The 19092-nt window shown below is 37.8% G+C and overlaps 2 protein-coding genes across 4 annotated transcripts in view; both read right to left on the bottom strand.

Moving 5' to 3' along the window:
- The window catches only part of ddc (dopa decarboxylase), a 229050-nt gene that overhangs the window by 87998 nt on the left and 121960 nt on the right, over nt 1–19092 (bottom strand). The window lies entirely within an intron of this gene.
- The window catches only part of gask1a (golgi associated kinase 1A), a 40971-nt gene that overhangs the window by 18823 nt on the left and 3056 nt on the right, over nt 1–19092 (bottom strand). For all 3 annotated transcript variants that reach the window (XM_082150327.1, XM_082150326.1, XM_082150325.1), the window contains exon 2: nt 3364–4719. In XM_082150327.1, the coding sequence (XP_082006453.1) occupies nt 3364–4719 (1356 nt within the window). The remainder of the gene's footprint in view (nt 1–3363; nt 4720–19092) is intronic.

Below are 19092 nucleotides of genomic sequence, written 5' to 3'. Positions count from 1 at the left end.
CAATGTGTCATCGAGCACATCGGGAGGTTTAAGATTTCTAAAAGATCTCTAAATGCCTCACATTATCAGATAAGTTTGACATCTAGTCTGAGACTCCTGTAGTCTGTAGACTTAAAACAGTACAAACTCCACAAAAGAAACTCCAAGTTACCACATTTAATGACATTTTTGTGCTGTAAATTGCATGGAATGTCTTAAAAACGTTTCCTTCTGTGTTAAAATTAGTGAAAGATCGTGATAATTGTACTTTTGTAAATATTATTATAAAAGCTCAAAACCACAAAGGACATTTCAACCAGTCACTTTCACTTTCAACCTATTCATTAGAAAGGACGCATGCATGGATTTTTTTCTATTACCTATGTTCAAAATTTTTATTAAATGTCACCATGATGACAATGGTTCTTGAAAGAATTGCTGCTATGTGGAGCAAAAAGTGAAGGAGAGGAAGAAAAGTGTAAAAGACATCATCTAAACCTGTTAATGAGGTGATACCGAATCACAATCCTCATGTGATCAAGATTAGATATATAATCATTCACAGTGAATTAAAGTGTCTCTTGTTACTTTTCCAACTTTGCCAACATAAAATAAGTGTGCTTGGATGGATGATGCTCTGGAAATTATTATGAAATACTTATTAATTAATTAATTAATTAATTTGTTTGTTTGACCTTTTTTTACTTTTTATCATTAGTAGTAATCTTCATAGATATTTGGGAACCCCCAATATTTAAATTCATGTCAAGTTTTTCAATGAAAAGCATTATCCCCAATTCTATATTGTTACAGTCAACTACCAATCTGTTTGAACCATGTCATGTATGATCACGATCAGTGTTGGGGAAAGTTTCCTTTTAAAAGTAATGCCTTACAATATTGTGTTTGTCCCTAAAGAAGAAACTAATTGCGTTACTTAGTTACTTTTTAAATGAAGTAATGTGTTACATTTCTTTGCATTACTTTTTTTCATCTAGCCTGGTTTTTCAAGGAGTTTCCCTTTCAGACGCAAAATTTATGGGAGGGGAGTATTTAAATGAATCATACAAGGTGATTTACTACGGTCAATTTACTGGTATTTACGGCATTATTTGACGACCAAAAAAAACATGTCTTAAACCAGATGCTAATTTGCACTGCTCTTGGTAGATTGCGTTGGTCATTATGGAAATTACCCGGCTGAGTCTGTGTTCTTTTTGCGCGTCGTCAGTAGATCACGCACAGAACTTTCCTTTCCCATAGGAGCTTTTATGAAATTGCTCTCTCACGCTAATTTGCCCTGTTTAGAAAATCTGGCCCAATGTATATTTGCATTCTTTAAAATAATTCATTATTACAGATATAACAGTTTTCATTTTACTGTTTTATTAATTTTGAGAAATACTGCATCTGTTTTTTTGTGCAAGAGATGAGTAAATAAATAATAACCGTAATGTTTACACAGGGCACATAATGCCTCTAGCCTGGAAATCCAGACCTAAATCTGAAAGATTAATGGTCTGGCATCGACTAATGAAAATTGGCCAGCTCGAGGGGCGGCACCAAGCATGCATTTGAAAATCTCATTGCGCGCAATTGGATAACACTACGACCAATCACAACAAGCCCCATACGCTTAGCTACCAGCGGAGCTAACTGGTAGATTAGACTCTTTCCGTATCTGGTCGGCAAAGCAGCAAAAACGCCCCTCTTGCAAAGGAACGATTCGAGCGCCGTCTTCTGTTCCTCTTTTAGATAAAAAGCGAACTCTGGATTTCCAGGGTACAATGCCTCTGATCTTTATCCCGATGGGGACAAGAGAGGTGTCTAAACAAGACAATATAAGATAAATGGCTAAACAAATCTTGTGTTATTTTGTTAATTCAGATATTTTGTTGTAAATTTAAAAGTTTTGTTACTTTACTAGTTACTTGAAAAAAAGTTATCTGATTACGTAAATCACATTACTTGTATGATTATCTTATTAAAATCAATCCAATCTGAAATAATCCATCAAATAATGTGACTACAGTAAGTTCAGTATCCTGTTAATTAAATCTGTAGTACGTCAGCAACACACAAGGAACATCAATGAATCCTGAGAATGATCTGTTTACACTCCTCTGCCAAGTTTATGATGGGCTGATGGCAGCTTAGAAGCCAAAAAATAAAAATAACAAAAAATAACAAAAATGAAATAAAACAATGGGTTGATAACATGTTTGCTCAAAGTAGGTCATGAAGAGATAATTAAACTGAGCTAAATCACCATTTCATTAAATGCATGTCAAACACACACATTCAACACAATGCAACACCTGTGATTCAGCTGGGTAGGAACTGTCTAGTTATCACTCACAAACATTGTTTTAAACAACTTGGTTGACTTGGTCATGAACTCACAGTGATTGCATTTTTAATTAAAAATCATTCTGAGAGCTATCATTAGAAAGCTGACAAGGAAGAAAAGAAAACAAAAGCAGCCTTATATGAAACTGCTTATAGGTGAAGTGTGTAAAAAAATAAAAAAATATTTAAACTTTTTTCTCATTTCCTAGTATAATATCTAAAGACAACAGGCAGTTTTGAGTTTGGTTTTTCAATATTGTTATTTAAATATTAATTTAAATTTAAAGCGTTAGAATATATACTGTATGTAAAATGATTAAGCGTATACTGTATGCTTTCTCTTAAGCTTGTTGTGAACCTAAATAAATTACAAAAATAATCCAGTTGAGTCTTTCAGATGCATTCTCTAACTTATAGCAGTGCTGTTTCTTCTTATCTTGTTGTTTAATATGACATTTGTGTAAATTTATAATAGAGATTCAACTGTGGATCAAACCCTGAGTAGACAGAGAACTTTTATTGTGAATGTTTGAGACCCCTGAACCTGATCTAAACCAGTTTAGATTTGTTTGGTTTGTCAACTCCAGACTAAAAATAAAAAATTGTTTGAAATCTAAAATCACACACTTCACTTTTAAGCGAGTCTATTTTGAACTGGAAAAATGCCAATGCTAAACATGAATTACTTTAAATACCAGGCTTGGCAGGTAGGCCATTATGTAGTTGGCAGGCCTACATTTGTGACTCATAAAAGAGTTTCTAACCACAACGGTCAAAGACATAATTTAAATGCATATAAACTGGAGTCATATAACCTAATAAACCTTTTAATCTTAAGTTAGTGACCATTTCTATTCTATTGTCAACATATCCCAATCTTTTTTGGATTCATATTAGAAGAGAATCACATTCTCTTGTGTAATTTGTAAGTTACATATGCAATTTACTCTCATAAAAAAATATTTTTACACATTAGACAGTTTGTGGAAGCCAAATATCCAAAATCTTGTAATATGTTTTCACAGTGCCTCTTACCTGCAGCAGGAAGTCAAACAAGGCCAGCCGCCCCCACTCTGAATGATGAACTCCCACACATGTTGTAAAGTTCAACGGTACTCGAGTACCACACCTGCTCTTAAGCAGATTCTGATATTGTGGCCAAGTAAGTGAAAAAGAGTTCTGGTCATTGTCAGCATCAGACAGATGCTGGATGCTGGGATCCCACCATACCACTGGTCTGGGAGATCCAGTTGTGTACCTGTATGGTAGAATCTCACTGTGGAATGTTCTCAACACTGCGGGCAAGCTCCGGTTCAGACCTAGAACTCTGTCCAGGTGAAAGGCGAACACCTCAAACCAGTCATTGGGGCGTTTTATGAGAGCACAGCTTCCGGTCTGGCAGCGTTTGATATGATTGTCCTCTGCAGAAGCATAAATGCTATATCTATCACTGAATCCAACCTGAAGCACTTGACCATGGCCTGGAAGCCTGGCTTTACTCAACACAGTGCCACTGGAGAGAAGTGCCATCTTTTTCACATCATCCTCACTGAGCCAAGGTAGAGTCTCTGCTTTAGTCTGGTTCCAGTTTTCAATAAAAGTCTCATCAGAGACAGTCTTACACCAGTCAGTGGCTGACTCCTTGATGCCAGCCTTTGCTAGAATCCCATCGTTGTTTTCTGCCCCGGATTTGCGCCTCTTCCTCTCGGTGGGCCTTGCCCGTCTTTCATGTGTTCCTGTTTCTCCAGGGGCCTGTTTCAGTTTTGCCACCTGCTGTGTATCAGAGAACTGCCCCACAAGCCTCTTTATTCTGTCCCCATCTGGAGTGCATTTGTGCCTGCATATCTTGTTATTTGGGCGGAGGCTTTGGATGCTGGCAGGCTGAGGGAAAGCTGGGTCATGTCTGGAGCGAAAAAGATGGATGTTTGTGTTATTGCTATTTCCTAGTCTATTGGCTCGCCCTCTTTTGGCTCTGGCTGCAAATGGCTTGACTGGATGCTTGTTTGTGTTCTGCAGATATCGTTCTTTTTTGTTTCCTTTACTTTTTGGATGCTTTTTGATTGATACTTTTTCCTGAACTTGTTTTCCTGAGGAAAATGATAGTTGGTGATGGTTGACCATCAGGAGATGCTTAGCGGAATCTTTCATTTCAGGGTTCATCCAGGTTCTGCTGTTCTGTCCATATGAAGACACTGGAAGGTAAGGTTTCAGAGACCACTTCTCCACCAGCTTGCTGGGTTTGTTATTGCGGGGGCCCCGTAGATTCACCCTGCTCTCCTCAGATGGGAAGGGAGGAAGGGTGTATATCATCACCACTGTCAGACTGAAGGAAAAAAGGAAGGCCACCACAAACCGACATTTTAGTCTGAACTTCAACCACACTCTTAGAGCCTGAAAGACACAGCAGAGAAGGTAGTGGTAAAGACAGTCGAAATTTACTAAATGTAAAAGAGAAAAGGTTTTGTAAACTACAACAGGAAAAGCAGTTTGGATTTCAGGAAAGGTAGGGAAATCTGAATGAGTGAATGATTTTGGAGGGAATTCCATTCAGAGAGCTGGATGTTGAACACATATGCTTGAGATTCATTTCACCCTTTTCCATATGTGGATAAGATTGACATTATGCCTAGAGATATTTTCCATATGTGTCTGTTCCATAGTGCACTCCAGGTTCTACAGTGTCAGACTGGAATGTAGATTGAATTTTTCCAAGCTGTTAGTTTTACAGAGATTACGGAGAATTAATCAGATTGAATACAGAATGTATTCATCTATACAGAAAATCAAAATGAACAATTCTTATTTTTTTATGGAATATTGCAGTATTTATCAGAAATAATTTGCCTGTGCACATCATTATTTAAAAAATAATAATAATCATGCCCTCTATTGCATCTTCCATTTCATGCCGACTTTAACATCTAATAAAAAACAGTAGTGAACAAATAAACAATGCCTTGTGAATGTTATTGTATTTGGCTTATTTTTTAGTTGCAGTCTCTAATTTTCCTGCCCTAGCCATGACCCGTACCAAACTGGGCGAAGCCTGTCATTTAAGGTTTAGAAGAGATACCATTCCTCCCAAAACTGTACACACAACTGTAAAAACTAAAATAATGCTTGGAAAAAATTACAACATTTTGATAAAAAGCCTACATTTTTTGGTTTTGTTTACTGCGTCAAACATTGTTAGGTAAACTTAGCAACAACAAGCAACAAGCTATAGTAGTCAAACTAAAGTGAAGCTGTTTTGAAAAATTTGTTTACTACAACATACATTACAAGCTACTAATAAAAATAAAAAGATATTTAAATATGTATAGCCATACTTTGATATAATTTATAACTAAATAATGATAGTCATTAGAAAAAGTACTTTGTAACTGAAAAAGCTATAGTTACTCATCAACACTTGAAAATGCAATTTGAGAAAAATGTAACATACAAAACCTTAAAAAATATGCATTTCATATGGGCAACATTTAGCCTATATAATATAGCCAACAGATTAAAAGCATGTTTGATATTAGTTGTTTACAGACATAAAACAAGTTCAATATAAGGCATAAACATGTGCATGATATCTAACTGCTTCAATTCAACATATATTTGGATGCTAAACAGGAAAGAAAAGTCTCAATACTGTGAGATCTCTCTTTCCTGGCTGATACTTTCATGACTTTAGCAGATCGCACATGTGAAAGACTTCCATTATGCTTCAGTTTAAAGAATGTCTTGTGTGAAGTTTCACAAGGCTGAGGAGAGCACGGCGGTTTCTTCATTAGGGCGATCGGGCGACGCACCACCAAAGTGTGAAAGGGACTTTTTCAATCACTATCTCATTCAACCACAGAGTTCCGCTAGCAGTCACTCATACCCCTTTTCCACCAACAAGAACCGGGTGCTGGTTCAGAGCTAGAGCTATTGCCATTTCGGAGTTGGTTCTACTGACGAGCTTACTAAGAACCGGTTTGCGTTTCCACCGGCCAGAGAGCCACAACAGAGCTATATCTTACGTCACTGCATACGTTTCATGTTGCCCAGCAACGCTAGTGCGGCAGGCAGCGCCAAACACAAATACACCAGACTTGTTCGTGATGCATCGGCTTCTCGCAGAACGATCAGCACATGAAATCAAAGCACTACGAAAGCGATCAAAAAGCACAAGGAGTCGTATGATCTCCAAACACTCCCGCAGCTCTGATCGGTCCACGCTGCTCCGATGCATCTCGAACAAGGCATCAACAATAATAGACGTTGCGTTACTATGGATGCTCATGGGTTTGCGAAAATAAATCGGCATCCAAACACGGCGAATCCAACGCGTTCGTGCAGCTCGCCGTAACTTACATAGACGGATATTATAATCGAGCTGCTATTAGCTCGACTAGCTGCTATTTAAAAATGGCGGTCACAAGTTTCTCTTCAGTCTTGTTGGCCACGGTAACCCCGCCCCCAGCCTCTGACGCAAGCGGTTCTTTCTTGGCTCCGTTCTAGACCCTGCAATGATTTGGTGCTACTTAAGAACCAGTTTTACTGGTTCGGAGCTGGTGCTTTGGCGGTGGAAAAACAAAGAACCGATTTGAAACTAGGCTCTGGCTCCGAACCAGCACCAGCTCTGCCTTGGTGGAAAAGGGGTATCACTGTTGTTCTGCCTCTGGATCAGCTCTGGATATAGTCCAATCAGCGCCGAGTCACGTTCTGTGGAGTACCGCCTCTTTTTGGGCGATTTCACTCTGGCTGAGAATCGCCCAGAGTCTTCCCATAGACTTACATTCAAAGATTTTTTTTTCGAACTGCAGGCACTGCAATGCATTCTCTATGGGTTCCGGGAGGGCTCGCACTAACGTGCTTTCGTCATCATACGTAACCTTAACTTGTGCAGCGATTGGTGGAAACAAATATAGCCTACCTCTAATAGTATTGCAAGCTGAAGTGACATCCAATAATTTCCTCAGTGCATAACTTACATTTCACGGACATATTCTCCATCTGTAAATGTTAGAAAGTCCAGTTTTCTGTCATGAGTGAACGAGCTTTCTGCAAGCTATACTTCCGTGAACGAGCGCCGCCGCGTGCATGCGCGCCGAACAGACGGAGCGCAATAGAATAGGAGCGCAATTATTCTGACTAAAATATACATTAGCACTAAATTATAAATATATTTAGCTAAAACATTTGTTGTTGAATATTTGTTGTTGTTGGTGAACATAAATGTGCTAGAGAATTTCAAACCTATATGTGTATTTTTATGATATTAGCTTTGTTTTTTTGTTTTTTGTTTTTAATTTAACTACTTCTTTAAAAAGCATTATTTTGTTTTTAGATTGTAATGTTGCAATGTTAGAATGTAATGTGACCCCTTTTTTTGGATAGACTGCAGATAGACAGCAAGGTTACACTATGTTTGTTTTTATAACCTTCAATATGAACATTGTTTGTAGGACTATATCGATCAGGATATTAAATATAAAAAAAAAAAAATTAAATACAGGGTTTTTTTTATTCAAATAGAAAAATAATAATTAAATACTCAGATTATACCATACATCGCCATTTAGCACAAAAATTCTGATTTATTTGGTAATTGGCTATTTCCCAACCCTACCGGCTGAAGTTTTAGCTAAACTTTAGGCTAGTGATAGCTACACAGTCTGGACAGGTTAGGGCCTGTTTGAGTGCTAACTTACACAAAAAAGTAAATGTTTCTTTGAAGGCAAGTGGGTATGTAAATACACTAATCCAGAGACACAGAATATCTGCCAAAACAAAAACAAACAAAAAAACCTTCATAACCATTAACAAATCTTAGACCTCTTAAAGTGTCAAATGTGTTTGATTACCCACTAGTGAGTGAAGGGGAAGGTGACTAGACATTCAGAAGGTTGAATGAAAGGGTTGAAGGCACTGAATAGCTGGTGTGAAACTTAACATGTACTGAACTTTCATCTTTCGGAACTTTCAGAGTTGTTGTATATGTGGTTTAGAGACGACTCTGGCTTTAAAGGTGCCTTGCATTAAGCTCTCAGTGTTCCTTTTAACAACTAAGCATATTGACACCACAGTGCTAAACTGGCAAATGCAAACGGCACAAACAAGTATGGCATAGACATCACACTGTTAAACAAGGCAGCAATCCAAGCACAACAAACACAGGGAGACAGACTGAGAACATGAAGAGTAATTACTCAGACAAGTACAATGTTTTGGGGAAAACATGCTCACATCCCAAAGTTATTGTTTTTCCGGGTCTTGCTTGCTTCATAACTCAAAACACAGTGTATAAATCCGACACTGGTGAAATAATGGAAAGAAAGTATAGAAGTAATAAAAACCAAATAGCATTACATAAAAAACCTCCAAATGAATCCAATAAACATGTTGTCTACAGTCAAAATATGACATGGTAGTTACTTTTCACTGTGGATTATTCAAAGCAAGGTGTTTGAAATGTTAAAGTAAGGTGATATATATCACTCTTGTTTGTTCTTGCCAGCTCTTTCTCTTATCTCCTCAGTTAATTTGGCACATCTGGGCTATTTTTACCAGTAGTGATAAACTCCTTCACAGCTAAATATACACTACCAAAAGTTTGGCGGGATAAAATATATTTTTTTACGTTTTTGAAAGAACTTGTGCTCACCAAGGCTGCATTTATTTGTTCAAAAATACAATGAAAATGTGGTGTTCCCCATCAGTCGGTCACTCTCGACGTACGCCGTGACCCGACAATAGGAATCTCGCTAGAGGGCCCAATTTACTTCGAGTGAAACTAAACGAGCCAATGCACATAGATTCCTATTGTCAGTCACGACGTACGTCTCTGTTCCCTCCTTCAAGGAACAAGGGTTACCATACGTAGCCGAGACAACATTTTTTTACAATTTAAAATAACTACGTGGTGAGGGGGCGTTGTTCAGTGGAGTCAGCAATGGGAGATTTAAACAGGAGATGCGTGGTTCATAAATAGATAAAGAACATTTTATTTTCTTTGGTATTATTTTGTGAATTAAATATCCGAGTACACCTCAGCCAACCCTGCCTTCTCCTCATTTCCTTGAACCTGTGTTACAATAGTGCTGAAACTTGGGAGGCGAAGGTTGCTGCCACCATTCAGTGTGCGGGCCTCCACCAAGAGCACCATCAGTCGCTCCTGGATATAAGGGAAGACCAGGACCAGTGCTTCCGTGCTCTCTTCCAGGCACACCAGGAGGTTCCGCAAGCTGTTCCAGAGCTGGATGAATCAGGAGCTTCGGTCTGCAGAGCCCCATTCCACCACTGCTCATGTGCCTCTCACTAAAATGGTCCACAGGACGACCAAGAGGCATTTGTGGATCTATTCGTAAAGACTGTGGAAGCATGTGAGTGGCCATGTGCCCACTGGCCAGTGCGCCTCATTGGGAGGCGCAGGTGACCACCCAACAGCTGCCAACTGGGAGGTTCATTGATGCATTGATGCAAAACCTCCTGGTCTACGACGACCTCAGATGGGCCATCCTGCAGCGGGTCAGCCGCAGTGCAGAACAACACCGGGGGTTGGCAAACCCCCACCCTCAGTATCTCTCTCCAACACTGCCCCTTCTGTTTATCCCTCTACCTCTCGACCTGTTCCTATCCCTAGGTCCCGTAGCAATTTGTTGCCCCAAGCCGGGCCAGTGGACCAGTAATGGAGTTTGCAGCGGGACTGAGAGCTCCTTCAAGGGGGGGCATCCCAGCTGGTTCCAACCCTGGAAAAAAATAGGACTAAATGGCTGGAGACCCTGTTATTCGCTGTGCACGAGCTCCCGCAAGCCTCCACAGGTTTTCCCCCCTTCAAGCTTCTCTTTGGACGTCGGCCTAGCGGAGTGCTCGATGTCCTCCAAGAAGCTTGGGAGGATGGACCTTCATATAGTAAAAATTACATTCAGTATATTTTGGACCTTTGAGCAAAACTCCACACATTGTTGCAGCTCTCTATGAAAAATTGGCTGCAGACCACACATTACTCCAGTCTTCAGTGTTACTGGATCCTTCAGGAAATCATTCTAATTTGCTTATTTGGGGCTTAAGAAATTTTTTTTACATAATATTTTTGTGGAAACTGATACACTCAAAAGTTTGGGGTATTTAAGATAAAAAAAGAGAAATAAATACTTTTAATAAGCACATATACATTACATTTTCTCAAAATTTACTGTGCAGAAATGTATAATGTTACAAAATATTTCTGTTACAAATAAATGCTGTTCTTTTAAAATTTGTTATTATTAAAAAATAAATTAAAAAATAAATAAATTAAAAATAAAATATATTTAAATAAAAAACAGTTATTTTAGATTAATATTATTTTACAAATTTTCTATTGTTTTTACTGTATTTTTTTATCAAAGCCTTGGTGATCATAAGAGAGAAAAATCGTTAAGTATTCTAAGCTTTTGACCGGTAGTGTATATATGAAACATATGATATGGTTAAAACAACTGTGAAATTATTTTATGATTTTCCAAAACCCATGTTTCTCAAGAGAAAACATAACTGTGTTTTTTAGGTGTCGATTTCATATTTAAAAGAAACAAACAAAAGATTTTTAGAAAAAAAGTAAGCATGAAGTTCCACCCATAAACCCAATTGTCATTGGGGAGTAAGTAGATTGCACAAAAATACAAATGACGAATTAGCCACCAATTCACCAAAACGCAAAATATTTACAATTTGCCATGAGAATATGTTGGATTTTGAAGTAAACTGAAGTAAACTGAAATGACCCCTATTTCAATCAAAAGTAGTTTACTCGTTTACTTTTCCCTAAAAAGACACAATGCACACCTGAATGAGAGTTTGTTCTTTCGAGCAGTTTATCAAGCTATTCTTAAACGACAGGGGAAAGTAAAAGAAAACTAGATGTCACACTTTCACTTTTAAGGGCTAGTACAGGAGGAAGAAAATAGAGCAAAGCCTACAAGAAAATTTGAAACCATTTTCTGTGGAAGTTCTAGCTCCCACTCACTGGTCCTTCTCATTGAAAATAAATTGTGACCATTCGAGAAACTCTTTCTGAGCAGCTCCCTGTGCATTCATTCACTGTCCTCTCTCACTTCAGCTGCTATGTGTCTACAGTACATCATAGAATTAGGATAAGTGGTTTGTCCTTGAAAATCTATTTATTTAAGCCAAAACATTGGTGTCAATGGATCTTCAAGGTGAACTGTTTTTCCTTTTTTGAAAGTAAAATATATTTTCGGTAACACTTTAGAATACTGTATCTTACTTACTGCATAACTAATAAGTAATTATTGAAGAACTAATAGGTAATTATTCATTAACTACTTCTTCACTACTGTTAACTACTAACGAAGATGTGTTAACTAATCAGTATGTAATATATTTTTATGATTGTGTTAAGTAACAGTTAGTTAATCAATAAATTATGAATTCTGTCATAACTCTTGAAGAAGAACTACTAATTATCTACTAATTAAGGTTCAAGAAAAATAACTAAGAAGTAACTACTAATGAACAGTCAAACAAAACTAACCTCAGATTAGTTTTTATATTTTATATACAGTACAGTGTGTGTGTTTTCCTCAGCATAGAATGCCATTGAGTAAATTCATGTTTGAGGCAATGACTGAGGGAAACTGAAAATATAGGGAACTTATTAGTAATTCATAAATAATTATCAAATAATTCTGCAGGAATTACTTAGATCCTGGAACAGTATTCTAAAGTGAGAATATAGGGAACTCATTGGTAATTAATAAATAATTATCAAATAATTATCCAGGAATTAGGCTACTTATAACCTGAAACAGTATTCTAAAGTGAACATATAAGGAAATTAATTGGTAATTAACAAATAATTATTAGATAATTCTTCAGGAATTACTTGGAACCTGGAACAGTATTCTAAAGTGAGAATATAGGGAACTCATTAGTAATTAATAAATAATTATCAAATAATTATCCAGGAATTAGGCTACTTATAACCTGAAACAGTATTCTAAAGTGAACATATAGGGAAATTAATTGGTAATTAACTAATAATTATTAGATAATTCTTCGGGAATTACTTGGAACCTGGAACAGTATTCTAAAGTGAAAATATAGGGAACTCATTAGTAATTAATACAGAATTACCACATACTTCTGACTCAAATCAAACTTACTGTAAAAAAAACACATTATTAACGGTATTATCTAAACCTTTGTAAAATAGATAAGTTATCATACATTATGATACATTTTGCTAATTAAATAAAAAGTTTGCTTATTTGCAGATCAATATATAGCCTAGTAAATGTCTGCACTTATCTTTCTTATTAGTGCTGAAGAATGACTAAAACTGGCTAGAAAAAAAACAAAAAAACATTGATCAGTGCTTTTTACTTAAGTAATTACCTTTGTACTTTTACTAAGGTAATTTGAAAATGAATAGGCCAATAGTTTATAATTTTACTGGAGTAATATTTTATTGGGTTATCTGTACTTTTACTCAAGTACTTGATTTGTGTACTTCATCCACCACTCCACTGCTAAAATAAAACGGTTTATTGTAGTAACCACTGTGTATGACTGTTCATTAGTAGTTACTTCTTAGTTATTTTTCTTGAACATTAATTAATAGATAATTAATAATAGTTCTTCAAGAGTTATGACATAATTCATTAGTTATTGATTAACTAACTGAAACTTAACACAATCGTACAATTCTATTACATACTAATTAGTTAACACATCTTCCTTAGTAGTTAACAGTAGTGACTTAAGTGTTAATAAAGAATTACCTATTAGTTCCTCAATAATTCCTTATTAGTTATGCAATAAGTAAGATACAGTATTCTAAAGTGTTACCATCTTTTCCTATCCTAGTATAATATGAAGAGACAACTATAATAAAGCCATTTGCTCTGTTTGCAACATTGCTCTGTTCATTTGAACACTCTGCCCAGTCTAACATAGCAACATTTTCTCAACCAATGGCATGACTTTGGGGCAGTGTTATCTGTTTGGATGACCAATGAAAGATCGGAGGACTGTTCGGGTAGACATTTTTTTAAAACAGTCATGCATTTTTGTAGATCCATTTGTTGCTTCAAGTGCCACAACAATTAAACACTCCACTTTTAACTTTTATTAACCCAGAACATTCATTTAAATAAACACAGCCAGTTCTGTCAGATTTCTATCTTAAAATTGCCATTAGTCCATTACATACACATTAGTTTCTTGGCATCAAATACTATCCAGAAAGGAGGAGTTGCTGAATTTCTGATTGAACGAAAAGACTATATAGAAATGTCAGACTACTTTACATCATCTATCTCTGCCAAGAGCAAGACAAAGGAAACAAACAAATTGTCAGCGTCTGAGTGGTTATTTATGACAGCTGCATGAAAGATCTGAATGAACATCTCATGACAACAGAGAACAAAGACTCACTCAATTCTGTTGTCACTGTACATTCATCTGTCTATTACATTTTTATATTTTCAAGAATTAGTTAGGTAAATTGGTTAAGATAGTGTATCTAAACCGTGTATCTTTTTCTTTTTTTTATCATTGTGCATTTATCAACCTATTATGTAGTTTATGTTAAGGGTAGGGGTGAGATTAGGTAGCCAAAAATATCTTTATAAAATGTTTTGTTTTCCTTTAAAAATCAAACAAACAACAACAAAACAGATCTCATAATGCTTACACTGAGAAACTCTGCAGCCCCCTCAGACTAAACAAAAATTGTAATGTCAGCATACCAAGATCTTCCATACAGTATCATGACCGGCTGTAAGGAAAACTCTGTTTGATGTATGATCTTTCATGCATTGTGCAAATGTCAGCATTACCCTCTATCCGTATAGGAGGATCGGCTATACCATTGCATGCAGGAGGCAAATGGTTTAGGGGGAGAGAAAGGTGCGATGAGGGAGGAAAAGTGAGAGAGAAAAGAGAGAGGAAGAAAAATGGATGAACCATCTGCTGTCTTGTCTGTCCTACCTCAGAGTGTCATCAGTGGAGTGTCTTTTTTATTACGGAGCAGATGCTTTTGACACTAGTGTCATCCAGAAATATATAATGTGCAGGTCTCTGTGTGTAGGATGAAAATGTGTCACTGACAGTCTGCTGCAGTCATTTAAATTCACACAAAACAACAACAACAACAGCAGAGAAACACACAGCCACATACAAAAAATATACAAAATACAGAAATAGGCTCTTGTAACCCATCCTTTGGTAAGCTAATAAATACACAACCAAACATGTAATAGAGATGTACACAACCAAACACTAGTATCTGTGCACATGTAGATGCAGGGCTACTCGTATTAATTTAGATACCACAAATAGATGTCATTAAGCGTACATTCAACATCCATTGCATAAACAAAAACAAACACTGTCCAGAAAACAAAATGTGAACAAATATTTGATGATTACCCAGCAAGCCATTTTGCGTTTAAATAGCCGTCCAAACACAGTCCAGACGTTTAGGCTAAAACAAGGCAAAATTTGGGCTGTCAGTGAACATTTTATAGATGTCTAACCATAGCCCAAGAATAGACTAGTCATCAATTAGATAACAAAGAAATGAAATGAGTGAAGAAATTAAACCAAACACCTTGTAATCACTGTTTACTTTGCTTACATGATGGAATATCATACATCTTGCAAGTTATTTTGGCAAAAACGACATGTAACCAAATTCAAGGTTATTTTGGCTAGAAGTGGGTTACTCATAGCCAGACTATATCAGGTCTATAGTTAACCTAGATGGTGAAATGACGGCTATTGCTTGCTGGGTAATAACATCTATGACAAAAAAAACCAAACAATTGCCATAATGGGGAAACACGAGACGTTCCCTTTCGAAGTAGAACTTCGACGTTGCGTCTTTATGCTGACGCCATGGGGAACGCCATCAGCGTGACCGGTGTCTGAGGCATGTGATACCTCATGCCTATATCCACTGGCAGACGACAGTCCATGAAGTCACAAGCAAAGTGTCGGCGAGTACAAAAAGGTGCCTGTAATACACATCACCAGCTTTTTTCTTCAGGAGCCATTTTGTTTGCAGCATGTGATAATCGAAGACAAACTGTGGATAAACCAAGCAGCAAGTGCTTTAGAAAGTGCACGCATCTGAGTCTATATCAGTGTTAATTTTGACAGCCATTTCTGATTTAGGTATAGTTTTCATTTGCAGACAAAAATTAGTCTTAGTCACATGTTAGTCATATTTCTGTTTCATAGTTTCAGTTGATGAGAAGCCCCAGGAGCCTCTGAAATAGTTTCAGTGGGGCCGCTGTCCTGCCCTTGAGGGAGTTCCGGCAGTTCAGCACCGACCAAGCACATTTAACCGTGGGGCGTGCTGTCAGGTTGACGATTCCATGTCCATACCGAGAAAAGAGATCCTTTGCATGGGGCAGAGCACAGCTCCTGCATTAGCAGTGGATCAGAACGACCCTCGTCCAAGTCTTTAAGGGCTTGAAATACATGCAGGAGAGTCATGGCTTGCAGGGCAGAGGTGGCCTGTCCAGCGGCTCTGTAAGCCTTGGCCGTAAGAACAGACGAGAACTTACAGGCCTTGGATGGTAGATGCGGATTACCCCTCCAGGCGGCAACGCCCTTAGGACACAACTGTATTGCTACCCAGCGCTCCACCGGGGGATCTCCACGTACCCCTAGGCTGCCCCACCATCGAGGGTAGTGAGGGGGGAGGAGGCACCAGCTTGGTTTCGGGCAGAAAAATGCCACCCACGATCTGGTAACCTCATCATGCACTTCCAGGAAGAAAGGCACTGGGGCGGGGCGCTGATGGTCAGCGTGAGCCACCCCAGGAAGCCAATCATCCAGCCTCAAGCTTTCAGGGCACAGTGGAGGCCTCCATTCGAGCCCAACACTTTCAGCAGCCCGGGGAAGCATAGCTGTCAGCTCTAGGTCAGACTCGATCAATGCTTCTTTTCCCGAAGAGGGCAACACAGCTGGGTCTTCATGCCCGTCTTCATACTCTTGCTCACCCTCCGATGCCGCAATCGACATCCAGTCTTCCGCCGGAGCCCCGAATGAAACGCTTGGTCCCTAATGAGAAGGACCAGCAATCTTATCTGGAAGCTCCAAAGCTTGCGGTGTGCTAGAGTAGTGGGGGGCCCACGGATATTGGCTTGGTGGGTAGTGTGATCCTCAGGTCACCCTGGCCAAGTAGCCCTTTTCTGATTACCAGTAGAGGGTATAGGTATAGTCTCGACCGCAACACTGTGATGTCATCTTACCGCAATGGGTGTATGACTCATCCAAAAACACCACCTAAGCACGCTTTAAGCCCTGACACCTGAGGCAGCGACCATGACTGTCAGACAGAGCCAGGTAACGACCACATCCATAAACACATGGGTGGAATGATATCTTTAAAAAGACGCAGTGTAACACCAAATACACTCTTTCAATGCCACAGTGCACAGGGGAAATGGTTGCGGTACAGCTTGCTGGATTTAGTGCCGCCTGCAGTGTGCAACAAGCTCTTGAAGGCTTTCAAATCTCTTTGAAGTCACAACCACAGATGCAGCGCCATCACACCAACACCGGATGCAGAACTTCTCCCGTAGAGCAATCGCAGACACTCTTAGAGGTGACTGGTAGAGAACAGTACAACCACTCGCTCCGAAGTGAAAAGCTGAATGTGCATTGCACGCTCTCTTCCTTATAGAGTTTGCGATGCAAATCGTGCAGGCCAATGTGCATTGGCTCGTTTAGTTTAGTTTAGTTAATGTCGAACATGACTGACTGAAAGGAAAGTTTTATCTTTAATAAGGCTGCACAAAAATGCTGGGCACAACAATAGATATCTATGGGTAAAACATGCATCAAATGACTGATACATACCTCATAGTTTCAAATAGAATTTTTTTTTGTAAAGTTTTCAAATTTATCCGTATTAATGTGGATGTAGCCTTAGATGAAATACCGGGAAGCTGAAGGCCCCTTAAATAGAGTATAGAAAAACCTAAACCAATAAGTACCACAAAGTAAGTTTGTCTAAAAAAAAAATCAGGCATATCTACCTCAGACAAATCGTCCCCTTGGAAAGGTTCTATCTGCGTTCTGAGCAGTTTTGACATATTGAGCTTTAAAGTTTTTGCATTCCATTCGACTGTGTAGAAAGAACCTTTTTATTTTCTAAACAAAAAGTTCCAAAATGTACACAACTTAAAAAACAACATCACATAATGTAAAGAAGTGAACCAATGTCAGATAGAACCTTATAATTCCAAGGGGACGAAATTCAGATCCGTTTGCTGGATGAACCAAATGAATTCAGTAACAGGCTATAGATTACCTGCTTGCAGTGCCTCCAGATATAGCTAAACACAAATATCATCATCTTTCTTGATTATTTACATTTAGTCTCTCCCTGATGTCCCAGTGACTTGCTCCAAAAGCTCAACAAAATTGTGTGCAGGTGCTGTTACTCCATGGCAATTTGAAAAGCCATTATTATAATGTCAGAACTTCCTCGAACAATCAATTCTAATTCCCTTGGTGACTATCTCACTCTGCCATGTTCGTGCACAGCTCACTGCTCATTGGCTGCCTCTGATTAACAGGCAGACCAATAACACTGCAGACATGACTTCTAGATAATGTGTGAGTCAGAGTTATGTCTCAAGTCTTTAAGTCTTACTATGTCACCACATCACTGGTGGATGATGGTCACAGAGTAAAGAAAAACTTCAGCAATCTTGCGTATATGCTTTTTATATGCTTCTAATATATTATATGCTGATTTGTTTTGCGTTTGATTCTTTTTGTATTAATGTTAAAATTATAACAGCATAAATTTACATAAATGTTCTTTCTTTCCAAAAAAACGAAACAAAAATATTGATGACCCCAAACTTTTACGTTAGTATAAGTCCTATGGTAATTACAAGACACTTCAATGTACTTCAAAGAACATTATTGTTTTACCATGATACAAGCAATAATAATGTACGTTTTCTTCCCCTAACCATGATCAAATTACTACTATTACTTATTATTACTACTTTATATAAAAACCCACCAATGTTAAATAAAGGAAAGAAATAAGCCTGGTGTCCTTAACTTTTGCTTGGGAATCTGGGACAACAATACTTAAAGTTATCTGTAGAAAATACTGCTCTCTCAGGAGCTAAGCAGTAACTGGCAAACAGATGGCATAGAATAATTTCAAAAATAGTTCCCTTTACAAGTCAATTCAAGATGTTCAGCAATGAGTCACATTTAGCTGATGTTCCAACACAAGTTCTGAATAAAATGGTGAACGTTTCAACCTCACCTGCAAATGAAGCAGACTCCACTAAATGATAGTGATGTTTTGTTTTTGTGGAATGGTAATATTATTTGGGTTTTCAGAATCCATAAATCTGTGACAAATCTGGAAAAACACAGTATTGTTTTTCTAATCTACTGGAAAAGTCATGCCAGTTATCATAAAACAACACAAACATAACTTCCAAAATAATTGGAACTCTTGACAGATGTGCATTAGATTAAGGTTCTTTGCTTTGAAAACATCTGGCTATCCCAAAGCTTGTTAAGAGATATATGCTTATATAAGATTAGAGAACACAAATTGATGAGACATAAGGCTATAGATATATATAAATCAGACAATACATTTAAAATAGTTTATTGTACACACAACAAGGACCACAGAGGGACAATTGCAGATGCTTTTAGCATCCTGGTTTCAACAATCCTGAAACCTGTAATTAAACACCATCTCCATTCCAACAAAACAGTTGGAAG

This window comes from Leuciscus leuciscus (assembly GCF_965113295.1).
Source record: "Leuciscus leuciscus genome assembly, chromosome: 20".
NCBI classification, from domain to species: Eukaryota; Metazoa; Chordata; class Actinopteri; order Cypriniformes; family Leuciscidae; genus Leuciscus; species Leuciscus leuciscus.
This window is presented reverse-complemented; position numbering and strand designations above follow the sequence as displayed.